General features: G+C 40.2%; 1 protein-coding gene across 20 annotated transcripts in view; it reads left to right on the top strand.

The window, feature by feature from the left end:
* LRRFIP2 (LRR binding FLII interacting protein 2) overlaps positions 1-14,204 on the top strand; it is a 72,488-nt gene that overhangs the window by 4,656 nt on the left and 53,628 nt on the right. For all 20 annotated transcript variants that reach the window (XM_077303917.1, XM_077303919.1, XM_077303910.1 and 17 more), the window contains 2 exons: positions 4,721-4,879; positions 9,873-9,959. In XM_077303917.1, coding sequence (XP_077160032.1) covers positions 4,790-4,879; positions 9,873-9,959 — 177 coding nt within the window. In that variant the 5' untranslated portion in view covers positions 4,721-4,789. The remainder of the gene's footprint in view (positions 1-4,720; positions 4,880-9,872; positions 9,960-14,204) is intronic.

Consider the following 14,204-nt stretch of genomic DNA (forward strand, 5'->3'; position numbering starts at 1 on the left):
CTTCTAATTAGCAAATGGTTCACAACTTGAAATAGCCGCGTCTGAAAGGATGGGCAAAGAGATAGCTTTCCTGACCTGTGGATCTCATGCCGATGTGCCCCAGGAACCCCTGTTCATTGTTCTTTACAGCCTCTGGTTAGAGTTATAAATTGAATGTGCGTGTTTGGAGTGGTGTACAGTGCATGTAGTAATCATCTGGCTTTGTTAGTTTAGTGTGTGTTTGCTTGCTTGCTTGATTGATTGATGGATTGATTTCTATACCGCCCTTCCATATGGCTCAAGGTGGTTTACATACAACATGGGGTGATACATGGAACGAATTAATATATAACATAAATAATACAACAACAACAATAATCTAAATAACACAATTTCAGTGATCTTAAACAATATAACAGGAACGGAACTTAGCTAAGGCCCTTAGAGAGGACAGACTGGTTGAGGCCATGGAGAGGATGTCTGAGGGGGGACCTGTTGCCAGTCTCAGGCAAATGTCTTGTGGAGGAGCTCCCTTTTGCAGGCCCTGCGGAATTTTGGGAGTTCGGACAGGGCCCTGATCTCTTCAGGGAGCTCGTTCCACCAGGTGGGGCCCAGGACAGAAAAGGCTCTGGCCCTCGTTGAGGACCAACGTGCTTCTTTGGGGCCAGGGATCACTAGCCAGTTGGCGGTGGCAGAGCATAATGCTCTTTTGGGGGTATAGGCAGAGAGATGGTCTCTTAGGTACACTGGGCCCAGACCACGTATGGCCTTGAAGGTAAGAACCAAAACCTTAAGCCTGATCCGTAATTCAATTGGGTTTGAGGTCTTGAAGGATAGGCCGGATGTGAGATCTCTATGGTGTACTGGTGAAAATCCTGGCCGCTGCATTCTGCACCAATTGCAGTTTCTGGATCAAGGATAAGGGTAGGCTTATCCAGTCTAGAGGTGACCGTCGCATGGATCACTGTGACTGGTATTCTGGTGCCAAGTAGGGTGCTAGTAGCTTGTCTTGGCGTAGGTGGTAGTAGGCCTGCCGCGCTACTCTTGTGACCTGTGTCTCCATGGAAAGGGAGGTATCGAGGATCACTCCCAGGTTTTTGGTTGAGTGGGCTACTGTTAGATGCACTCCGTCCAGATTGGGTAGGCGCACTTCCTCGCTTGGTTCCTTCATACCTAGTCACAGGACCTCTGTCTTTGAAGGTTAGAGCTTCAGATGACTCTGCTTGAGCCATTTCGTCACTTCTTACAGGTATTTGGTTAAGGTTTCTGGGGAGGAATTGGGGCAGTCATCCATCAGGAGGAAGAGCTGGGTGTCATCTGCATATTGGTGGCAACCCAGCCCAAACCTCCCTACCAGCTGAGCAAGAGAGCGCATAAAGATGTTAAATAAAATGATCATTGTGAATACAGCTCTTCACTAGCCATGGGGTGAGAACCGCTGGTTTTACAGATTTATGGTAGGACTGAGTTTACTTCTGAAATATATATTAGGGCATAATTCTTACATGATTTCTGGAACAGGTACAGCATTTTAAAAATTCCTTGGGAGTAGTACTAATTCTCTGTGGGAGTAGTACTAATGGTACTTGTTTTCTGTTAAAGAATAATTCTACAGTTAGCTGTGATAATTTCATTAAGTTATAGGATGAGTAACTTTCTAATGAAGTTTGCTGTATAAATACAGAATATTACTGAAATAGATGTTGATGGGAACATTATCCCATTACTTAATATGCATTATCTAAAAATAATCATGATAAAAATTAGATCTTCCTCCTGGAGCTCTGCCTATAACAGCAAAATCTTCCATAATCACTTAAGGTTATTTAAAATTTTATTCATAAGGCCTTCATTTTAATAATGGACAATGTTCCCACCTGTAAGATCTTGGTCTCTGAATTACTTTGTTTCTGTATGGCAGTATGATCCAGGGAGAAGCATGCAAAAAAGCAGACTTTATAGAACAACCACAAACCAAGTTTGTGTACATTATGTAATGTAAAGATAATAGAGCCCCAAATGTGTGATGGCATGGCTAGTGCCAGACAGTTCAAGGGTGGGGAAGAGAACAACAGTGAGCTGATCATGTTTCCTGCTTGTGTTACTTTTTGGTAAAGGCAAAATGCAGTAACCATGACTGTGTAGATTAAATTTAGAACTTGTGCCGTAAGAGCACTTTGGTGTATTGGTTGTGTAGCAGTTGATTTTATTTATGATTAAATTACTGTGTTTTTACCTCCACTACTCAATATTTTTTCATTTGGGCCATCAAGCCCACTTTCCAAAAATTCTCATTAGATGATTGTCTCCTTCATTCTGTCACACTCCAGCTACTGTTGGTTGGGTGGTAAATCTGGTGGTATTATTATTATATTTGTATCCTGCCTTTCCAATTGTTCACAGTGGATAACACAATTAAAACATATACAGTATTAAAAATTTAAAAACTATTAAAAATGAAATATGTTCAGTTTCTGTAACTCATACCCCCGACTAGAATTCCAGTTGGGGAGGTTTGGCAGCAGATTCTTCCACTTCCTTCTCCCATCTCTCCCCCCCCCCCCCAGCAATGAGGCTAGCCTTCCACGGTGGATGTTATTTTTGGCCTTGACTGTAAGCCTGGTGGAATAGCTCCATTTTGCAGGTCCTGCAGAACTGATTTAGATCCTACAGAGCCCTGATGTTTTCTGGGAGCTCATACTTCCAGGCTCATTCCACTTTTTCGGCCTTGGTCCTAGTTGAGGCCAACTTCACCTCTTCAGACCAGGGACCCTGTTCTGAGGAACTCTGTGATCTTAGGGGATTATAAGGGAAAACATGGTCCCGCAGATCCTGCTGGTCCCAGACCATTGAGGGATTTAAAGGTTAAAACTAGCACCTTGAACCTGATTTGGTCTCCAATCTGGAGCCAATGAAACTGGGTGAGCACCTGGATTGTGTGCTTCATAGACCGTTTATGCACTGGCCACTTTACTGCCCCAAGTCTCGTGCAGGAACACAAATAGGGGGCAGATGAGGTGCACTGGGCCAAATGCTCCCCCGTGTGGGTGCAGGAAGAGGTGGGGCCACCTGCCACGACTAAAACTCCAGCCTGCAACCCAGCATGAAACCTCCAGTGCATAAATGGTCATATTGAATACTTGTCAGGACTCATGCAGCTGCATTTTGTACCAGTTGGAGTTCCTTCCTCATATTGTCACAATAATCCTGGGAAGTAGGTTAGGCTGAAAGCATGGTCCAAAGTCATTCGGCAGGCTTTGACAGAGAAGTGGTTTGAACCTCAGTCTCTCAGATCTTTGTCTGACACTCTGACCATTACCCATCAGTACTGTCATCTATAGTCAGTTTTTACATATAAATTGCAGTGCTTTCATTGTACTTGCTATCACGTTTTATTCTCATAAAAATTTAAATGTTGATAAACATTCTTTGATGTCAAACATTCTGCTACATATTGCCGATTTTGTTTAATTACAAATATGGAAGGAATAGTTGTGTGTTTAACTGATGAGAATTTTAACCCTTTTATGTTATTTTTCATACTTGACTTCTGAGGTGTTAGATTGTTCAGGAACACCTGGAAAGATCCATAGCTGAGTTATAGCGACATGTCGGGTTCAGTCCATGTTGTTAGGAACATAATTGTGTTTTAGAAAGGAAGAATTTTTCATTTAATGTTTTTTGCAGCTTCATGTTAACTTGTAGTTTTGCCTTTCTATTTCATTGACAGAGATTCAGCAGGTGTCACTATTTCTGTCCAGGTGGATTTCAAAGTACATGTGTGCATAAAAACGGGTATGCCTTGTGTATTTATAGTACATCCTTAACCAGGATGCCCAGTGCATTGCATATATTTGATACCCATTCTGCTGGCACCAGCCCAGGCACAGAGCAGATGGTACCAGATGAGCTTGAGAGTACTATGTCCTATAGTATTTCTCTTCCTCTGAGTGAGACTAGAGAAGCTCACAATCTTGGGTGTTTGGCACTGCTGTCTCTTTAAACTCCAGGCTGAGGTGAGATACTATGGATCTATAGTGACCTTTCGGACATTGGAGCAAACAGAATGTAGAGAATGAAAGTGACAAAGAAAATTCAGAATCAGCAATTACAACACAAAATACATGTGTTCCCTGGTCATTAAAATAGTGCTTAACTAAGCTTCGTGTAGTTCCTTCCAAGAAAACATTGTGTGACTTCTTGTAAAATATCTGGAGCTGCTTTTCTTTAGAGCACCTTCATTTAAACTGAGCTGCAGAACTGGAAATTGATAATAGGTTTAGGCTGTCTAAAATAATTTGAAACAGAACTTGTATTTGTTAGGATAAAGGGTTTGTGGCCTTAGAAAAGTCACATCTGTTCATCATCCACTGCATGAAAGGTTTAAACTGGAAATAAGTAAAGTTAGAATTGTAGTTCTATTTTTAGGCATGTGGTTCTTGGTGACTCGTACTTAGAAACACATTCATAACAGTATGAAGTGTCCTTAGAAGTTTTTGAAACTTGACTAACAATGCAATCTTAAGTGTATTTATATATCTACTATATTTAACTATGAGTTTAGAATCCTGGCTTGTAAAAGAACTAGATCCTGTTTTCTAATAACATATTGTCAGTATTGTGTATGTGTTTGTGTATAGGAGACATTATAGAAAAGGTCCTTGATTGCTCAGATTTTTGAACAATTAATAGTAAATATGTAAAATATATATCTTAAAAATAAGCCTCTCAATCTTCTTAGTTCATTTTAGATCTGTCCACCTGGAGCTCACCCAATCCTGTGAGAGAATTACTGAAGATATAATTAAACATGGGGACTCCTGGATCGGGAAGGAAAAGAACACCAGTGAAAGATAGGTTCTCTGCAGAAGATGAAGCCTTGAGTCATATTGCCAGAGAGGTTGGTACATCTAAAATTCCCAGTTAAAATAGATATTTAAAATGATTAAAAGTGTGGTATAGTTGGTTACAGATATTTTTTAAAAGCTGATCTGGCTTGGTACCAAAAAGTTGATACTATGTTTACATTGTGATGTGAGGATATGTATATTGATCTCTTCAAGCTACATAGCTGCAATTTTTGTTAATTGAACTACTATGAAAGTTTGTGCTATAATTTAAAATGCTTAAAATTTTTCTTATATGCATCTTGCAATTTACCCCACCTTAATGATTTCATAGACTGAAGAGACCTTATGGTAAGACATGTGTAGCCCTTAGCAGTGTTGCAACAATGCAGGGCAAAGTTGCAGTACATCATTGGAATGTTGCCAAGCTGACTGTAAGTGAGGCAGAGGGGAGGCAGACAAACTGCCATATTCAGCAGTTGCTGGTATACAATTGCTTTGTAGGAAAGAGGAGGATTTGCTGCAAGAAGGATTTGGAAGACAAGTAGAGTAGATCTACTACAAAGGTGGAGGATAATAGGTACAGTTTTTGATCTCTGTGGTTGGTTTGAAGAAAAGTTGTTGACTTTTGTCAGTTGCTTTATGCATGCCTGTAACTCTCTTGTAAGATCACGTTCACTAAACTCAGCTTTTTATTTCATCTTTTATTTTTTATTTTTGAAAATCATCCACATTACAAAGTTCATAGAAATCGTATAAGCAAATAATTACTTTTACATCAAAACAAACTTGCGCATAAAAAATCTTTCCACAGTTACTCATTGGAACAAATAGATTCTGTCAGTTATTGTGATACCCTCAAATCTGCATCTTCTTATTAATCATCACAGTCTTTTGTGCTCCATTATAAATCTCAGTTTTACATTTCTGCTGAATTAATACCAGTCATCTTGATGTCCTGTTTTTCCATTTTATCTTTATTTATTTATTACATTTATATACAACCCTCCTCTGAGGCTCAGGATTCCGTTCTAAATCTTTCTCTCATATTGAGAGGGTGCACTTCATTTATTTCAGCGTATTCCCTGAGTTTTAGTCTGATACTAATATATCTTTAGTATTTGCAGTGTCTGCCGCATGAACTGGTCAATTGCATTATGACTGATTTTCTCAGATGCATGAGTAGTGGTTTGACAGCTCATTTTAAGCTGTCTAGAACAGGGAATAGCTATCTTTCATTATTCATTAAGAATTGAACAAATATGTATAACATGGTGTGGTGTCTAAGGCAGCTGACAGCCTACAAACCTTCTGGAAGGTCTGTGGTCCAAGAAAAGTATTAGGCAAGGTTACTTGAGTACCCAAGAAAGTAAATCCAGGTAAAAATTGAAGGAAGAATTCTAGGAGAGTCTGGAGAAAAGCAAATGGAAGTTGGAGATGGGGGGGAGAGCACAAGACTGAGAATTCAGAGTATGCAGCAGATCCTTTGTCAGATTGAGTGTGCATGAATATTGAAGTTTGTTGCAACATTTGATGTAAGAAGGAAAACACAGTATTTTGCTTTCCTGAGCATGGAGATAGACAGATGGATTATTGCTGGGGTAAGCCTTTGGTTTGGCTATGAGGGAAGCTGGGGCAGGTCTCAGGATTTGCTATGTGAGAATTTGCAGGTAAGGAAAGAGGGACGTTTCTGAGCAGCAAGACGTCATGATACAGGTTGTCTTTATATATTGTATGTATCTATCTCTGAGGGAGGGAAGCAGGCAGGGCTGTTATTTTATACACACACACACACACACCTCCTTAAAATACAGATTTTCTCTTCCCCCCTTCCCCGGTCTGTTCTTCACTGCCTGAGCTGCCCAAGTAATGTGATTTCTTTATTGAGATAAGAGTGGTTGTTCCACTCTGATAATTTAGCTTTTAACTAAGCCTTGAAACATCAAGGGAATTAATTTTTCATGGTTGTTGGGGCCACCAGACTGGGTGGAAAGGCAACATAAAAATGTTTTAAATAAAATAATGTTCAATGCTAATGAACATTATTTCATGGTTGAGGTCAGGGCAGCTCTCCCACTAATCCATCAGAGGATCCCCTCCAATATTGAGATCTCTAACATCAAGATCATTGTTAGATCTATTGCATTGGTGCCACCCTCTTCTGAATATTATTCTCCCCACCAGGCTGAACTTGGGGGGAAGTAGAGTAACTACGATCAGAATTGTGACCACCGCCGCTTATAACAATATGTGACTTGTTGTTGATGTTAATTGGGGTTTTAATGGGGATTTTATTGTGTTTTAAATGTTTATGTTGTAAACCGCCCTGAGACCTATTTGGAGAAGGGCGGTCTAAAAATTAAATAATAATAATAATTTAAAAGTTTGATTTAATAATCTAATGTGAAGTTGATTTACACAGAATCAGCCTAGTGTTGCATCATCATTACCAGTACTGATAACTTAGACTGCCAGCAGCTCTCCAGCTTGTCAAGTAGAGGGTTTCATATTTGTTATTACCCAGTCCTTTTAGCTGGAATTACTGGAGATTGAATCTGGGACCTTCTGCATTCCAAGCAGATGCTCTTGTCACTGAACCATGCCGCCTTCCTTAATAACTATCTTTAAACTGTAACTTCTGGGTATTAGAAGTAAGCAAAAGTCTTCAGAAACTGGATAGCTTCTAACTAGCAAACCAAATGGTTATGTTGGGAAGAAAGATGTCTTGTTTTTGGATAAGATCAGTTGTGTGATCTTAAAGAATTTTGAACCTATAATTTCAAAGTGCAAACTGGATTTTAGAAACTGATCTCTGCATAAGTTGTCCTGAATGGTGAATGTATAGCCTAGGTTTGTAATCCTCTTGTTCTGTTCTTAAATATTTACCAGTTATTGTTGAATATAATTTGAAGTATCTTTATCATGTTTTAATATGTTTAAAATATACTTGTATTAAGTGTGATAAATTATAATGGACTCGTAGTTCCATGTGTAGAAAAATATTATGCTGTAATCCTGGACTCTCTGCTTTGTTGTTTTGAGGATGATGAAGAGAAATTTCTCATCTGAAACTGAGGGCATGATTTTTGTATCAGACTTTCTCATCATCCTTTGGAGGCAGGAAATTAGTAGGAATCTTTTGACTTCTATCCCTTAGAGCAGTTGATCCTCAGCTTTTTCCTGCCTCCATTAAGAGAACAAGGAAATCTGAGTGTTGTGCTTTGTTGTCTTATGTGTTTGATCTTTTCTGGTTTGTAGCTTTCATGTTGCAGTCCCTTGTCTTCATTATTTTGTTTGTGTCTTCACTTTCAAAAAATCATTATTCACTGTCTCAGCACGATGAAATGATAGCCAGCCAGTTCAAGCAGTGGCACAGTTACTTGGGGTGTTGTCCACAACTCTTCCCAAGCCAAGCAGCAAAATAGCACACCATTGAAGAGTGGCAGCTGTGGACAATATGGCCAAGACCAGATGTACCATGGGCAATTGCAGAAAACCAGAGAATAGGGGCAGATGGAGTCTGTCCTGACAGATGTCCAGATCAGTGGAGAACAGGGAAAGAGTAGCTAAGAACTGGCCATGCCTTGGTCTCCTAGGGCAAGTATGGCTAGCCGTATACCTCCCAGTACTTGGTCAAAAGGTGAGGCGTCAGAGGGGTGTGGTAATTGAGACACATGCAGAGTGACCACATATAGGTGGGCGTGACCTGAAAAGGGCAGTCTGCTAGGACCTGGGTAAGAGCCAGGTGAGAGGGACTGAGGCAGTTTCTTCTGGGCATGGATGTGGGGAGAGTCAAGTAACATCCCCAAGGAGACTGCCAGAGGGATATGCTAAACTTGTCAGCAGAGGAATATTGTTCCATACTGCATGAATATATGGCTATTTCTGCAGTCTTATGATGAAAGTATGATAGAATGGAAACCTCTACCGAACCTGCTGCTGCTTACTGCAGTGCTTCCCTGGTACACAGCTACAGCAGGAAAATAGTCTGTATTCAGCTTCAGCCTGATTTTATGAGGATTATGGTCCAGGGAGTCATAGAGATGTCTGCTGCCACATAGTCCATATAATTTCTGTCTTCAATATATAATAATTTCTTCTTTGTTAGTCTCCTCCCTATCATGTTCTCACCTGTCATGTTCATGTTGATGTGGAGTTGTGTTTGTACCATGTTGCTTGGAGTTGTGTGTGCGTTTGTTGTTTTTGTTTTTGGTCCCCCTCCCTGCTTCTGGGGTCTTGGAAGTCTCAGAACTAAGGATCAACAGCTCTGAGGGGGAGGAGGATTACAACCAATTTCCTGCCTCCAAAGGATGATGGGAAAGTCTCCCAGTACTCAAAATGATGTTCTCAATCTTCAGATAGAAGGATTGTTCATGGTGAGTATCCAGTATTCCATTTTCTGGGCAAATGAACCATTCTCTTTTGAAATGCCCTCTCTACTTGGTTTTATTAGATAGAACTGTTGGCTCTTTAACCCAGTTTGTTCTCAGGCTCTAGGATAAATCTTTAATAGCTCCCAAACTCTCCCCCATAGTTCCAATTTATAGTTCTAGTATAAAAAAGCTAGGAAAACTGGGGAAGTTGAGATATGGCAGAGACTGACATTCTTAAAGTTTTTATATATTCTTGGGGGAAGACCTGCCAATATTTATGGATATTAGGCAGAAAATATACCATGGATAGTGTACTGTTGTTACTCTTTCTTTAGGTACAGAGGGATAATAAAATGGAACTATTTCAAGGAACTAACATAGTGGGCAATCATTCAAAATCTCCAGTGCAACAAACCTTATATCCAGAATATATGTTGTACTGGGTGACTTAAACAAATTGAAGTGTTTTTACAAAATCAGGTGTTTAAACAACTAATATAACTGACTCTTGGTTGAAATACTGAAGCACATTAGTACTATCTTCTTATATCTTGTGTTTACTCCTGTATTTAGACTTTGTTGTGTTCTCTGTTTTGCTTGGTTAGGTGATTTTAGTACAAAAAAATTTCTCCTTGGGTGTGACAATTAAAATTGCTTTCTTTCAATGTGACAGGCAGAAGCACGGCTTGCAGCCAAACGTGCAGCCCGAGCAGAAGCAAGAGATATCCGTATGAGGGAACTGGAACGACAGCAGAAAGAGGTATTGATTCAGTTACTCTTAAAGCAAAGTTTTGATCATCTAAACTTGAGCACAGAATTTGAATAACATGAACTGACTCTGTCATTATTTGACAGTGCTACATGACTTTAGGAATTCTGAAACCTTACAAGATATTTTTCTAATTGATTTTCCAGGTATCACCTCATTCAGACCTCTGCAAAGAGCATAACTTACCCATTTGTGGGTCCAATTTTTCTGGCTTTCTGTAGATTTCAGATTGCCTTTTGATCCTAACATCGCATTCAGTTTTATTAATTTATGTCTGTGGTTGCCATATTATATATTTTCATTATTTTCTTTGTGGTTCTTATGTGATCTGTAAATTATTTTTTATTTTGAAAACTATTTTGTATATGCCTTTTTAACTAAAAGTATGATAAATGTATGCAGATAAACATTCAGACATAGCTGAACGCTTTGTGTACTTTTAATGCAAGCTGTGTAATTTGGTACACAGATGACCAAATGATGTATCAGCTTGGCATTTGGAATCTGGAGCAGAAAAAGCCTCCAGCGTATTGGCAGCTACTGCGCGTTTATCTCACGGATCTCCGTTGCAGCAAATCTTTATGCACGTTCACTTTAAATGGTGAACTTTTTTTTTAGGAGGTAGGATCAGAATAGGATTTGTTTTACTGTTTTCTATTAAAACTGACAAAGGTATTGTGTGGGATTTTTTTTGTGTGTGGTAATAAATATACTAGCTAGATCCAAAAGAGCACTTGTGTAACTGAAAGGTACTTCAGCAAACAGGCTTTCCTTTAGAGATGTAGCTTCCTGTGTTTCATCCCATTCTGTTTCTGCATTTCCAACAACTCTCAGAAGTTTTTTGGGGAAGGGAAGGAAGGAGTAGGATTTCATACCCTACTTTTTTGTACTTTAAGGAGTGTCAAAGCAGCATACAATCACCTTCACTTTCTCTCCCCACAACAAGCACCTTATGAGGTAGGTGGGGTTGAGAAGGCTCTGAGAGAACTATGAATGGCCCAAGGTCACCCAGCAGGCTGTATGTGGAGGAGTGGGGAATCAAACCTGCTTCTCCAGACTAGAGCCCAACAGTCTTAACTACTGCTCTATGCTGGCTAAGGGGGCAGCAAGTAAAGGGACCAGCAGAAAGATTGTAGGTAAAACATTCTTAATATGGATTATGAAGATATAAATTTGACATATTCAGTTAAATGAAGGTTTTTATTTTTTTTTAACTACATCAAAAAGAATACAGAAACATGAAAAAAATTGTGAATCATTAAAGTTTATTATTCCTGTGCTCTATAAACAAAATGCAGATTGGACAAGTTGTAGTTAAAAACAGAAAAAGCACAGCTCATATCTTTTTGTATCAATCCATTATTAGTAATGCAGTTCTTCTTTTGCAAGAAGATGTCAGGTATGGTTGTGATGAAGTTATCAACATTTTAACTAGTTCTCTATCATCCATCCATACACTTTCTTATCTGGGTAAAAATATATTTGGATTCTACAGCAATTTAAATCCAGTAATATATTCAATCTTTTAAAACTTCACTTATACTTTCGTCCTCAGTGGGAGCCCAAGAATGGTTTTTCCATTTTATCATCACAACAACCTTGGGAAGTAGGTGAGAGAGAATGTGAGTGGCCCAAGGTTACCCAGCAAACTTCCATGGCAGAGTGGTCATACGAGCTTGGGTTTTCCAGATTCTAGTTCATTAACTATTATATAACTTTGGCTCTAATCTCTGAATTTGTTGTCAAAAGTTTGCCTTTAATGGACAATTGCAAAATGTATGTATTAAATCGGTGGCGGGGGGTGGGTTGACCATTCTGACTGTCCATGTCATCTGAATTGTAGATACGTTTTAATCTCTGAGGCATTAAATACCACCTTAAAATTATGTTTATAAATCAAAATAATAATAATAAAATTTTATAGATTCCATTATTACATTTTAAGACATGTCATCCCAGAGCCATTCTCATTCTTTCCATGCCATAAATCCTGTTTTCCCTTAAATTCTTTCCCTTTATTATCCAGTTTGCCTAGACCTGGATGGCCCTGACTATTCCAAACTCAACAGATATCAGAAATTAAGCTGGGTTGGCTCTGGTTAGTACTTAGATGTGAGGCCACCAAGGAAGTCCAGGGTTGCTACATAAAGGCAAGCAAAAGCAAATCACCTTTGTCTCTTGTATTCAAAACCCTATAGCGTTAGCATAAATTGCCTCTGACTTAGACAGCACTTCCCACTTTGATCTCTGCAGATTAAGCAACAGTACATTATATTATTTTTTCTATCATTTTTGTGCTTACATTTCTAGCAGTAATTCAAACTCAGTTTTGTTATTTTTATTAAGTATCCTTTGTGAAATATTAACAGAAAATATTGAGATAAGGGTGAGTTAGTATCCTTCCATCCTATCTGACACTTGGTTATAAAATAACTTTATTCCTACCTCCAACAAATCTTCCACTTTTCAGGTTTTTCTTAATAACCCTTTATCTTAGTTATGTCACTAGTATTGATAGTCTTTCCCTTAAATGTATTTCAGTATGTTGTCTAAGGAATAATAAAAGCCCAAATACGAGTCACCAAGGTTATGTTCATCTTCATGGTTTGTGTGCAGTTACACATGGGTACTGAGGAATCGCAGTACCCATTCTAGAAGCTCCCAATTCTAGAAGCTCCCAAGAGTGGTCACCTCTCCCCTTACAGAGGGTGACTTTCCCACCCAAAGTCACGTAATGTGGGAGCGTTTAGCACTCTCCCCTCAGTTCTTTTTCTCAGTGAGGACTGTTCAGCAAGTTTACAGACTATTTTACCTCAGGTGACATGTAAATGTGTTATACTGTTTATTCAAGGTAAGGAATATGACCTTACCTTGTTTACTATATATGCTTAAATAAATGCTTACTATATTTTAAAGCAGGGGTAGTCAAACTGCGGCCCTCCAGATGTCCATGGACTACAATTCCCAGAAGCCCCTGCCAGCATTCACTGGCAGGGGCTTCTGAGAATTGTAGTTCATGGACATCTGGAGGGCCGCAGTTTGACTACCCCTGTTTTAAAGAATGGATAAATAAAAATGAACAGACTCTTGGTGTTTATCTCCTCATTCTGACAGAGGAGCTTAATAATTCTCATTCTTGCCACCAAATCACCTCAGAATTGGACGCAATAATGGTGGTTTGCCTGCAAATTCTCTAAATATTGGTTTTCTGCCTCTTGCTCATAGCAAGAGAGTTCTGAGAGTGAATTTACGCTTACTAGCCATTTGGCTAAGTGCCAGGAACAATGGGGAATCTCCGCTCTCATAAAGTCCAGCTTGGTCCACCTTTAAGACCAAGAAAGTTTCATTTTCTCAGAGTCTGTTTACAGATTTATCTCAGGAAGTGCTTGAAGGTGCAAGAAGGCTGCAGGGTTCGTACTGGAGCAGCTATCTTCTGTGTCTCTGCTAGATGCTGCCGCTGACTGGCCACACTTGAGTGACTGCTGCTGGGGCAGGATCACAGCTGAGCTCCGCAGTCGAATGGTGGTTGCTGCTGCCGTCGTAAGGGTGCCGCCATCGTAGAGCACACACATAGGACTGAGTGCTGTTGGACAAACGGTCCGCTCAGATGTGTGCTGCTGCCATAAGAGCGGCTGGCTTCTGTGTCGCTGCTAAATGCTGCCTCTGACTGGACATGTTTGAGCGACTGCTGCTGGGGCAGGATCGCAGCTGAGCTCCGAAGTCGAATGGTGGTTTCCACCGCTGTAAGGGTGCCAGCGCCAAAGAGCATGCACATAGGACTGACCGCTGTTGGGCAAGCAGTCTGCTCGAATATGTGCTGCTGCCATAAGGGTGCCCTACATCCGAGCAGCCAACACCTCCCTGAGGGTGCAGTTGCCAACTAGGCACAAACAAGCAAGCGCTGTTGGACCAGGAGTGATGTCGCTGCTGCCAAGCAGCGCAGTCCAATGACTCCCATTATCGTGAGGGCAATGCCAGCACTGAACAGGTGCAAGCGAGCAAGTGCTGCTGGAGCACGAATGCTGCCACTGCTGAGCAGCGTATTTGAACCGACTCATTGCCGTAAGAGTACTGCTGCCAATGAACAGGCACGTACAAGCAAGCGCTATTGGAGCACAAGCATTGCCACAGCTGCTGAGCTGCGCAATCAAATGGGCACTGCTGCTGCCACCGAACTGGAAAACGAGCAAGTGCTGTTTGTGTATGACCGCCTCTGCTGCCGAGCAGCACAGAGCG

The sequence above is a fragment of the Paroedura picta genome, chromosome 11 (genome assembly GCF_049243985.1).
Source record: "Paroedura picta isolate Pp20150507F chromosome 11, Ppicta_v3.0, whole genome shotgun sequence".
NCBI classification, from domain to species: Eukaryota; Metazoa; Chordata; class Lepidosauria; order Squamata; family Gekkonidae; genus Paroedura; species Paroedura picta.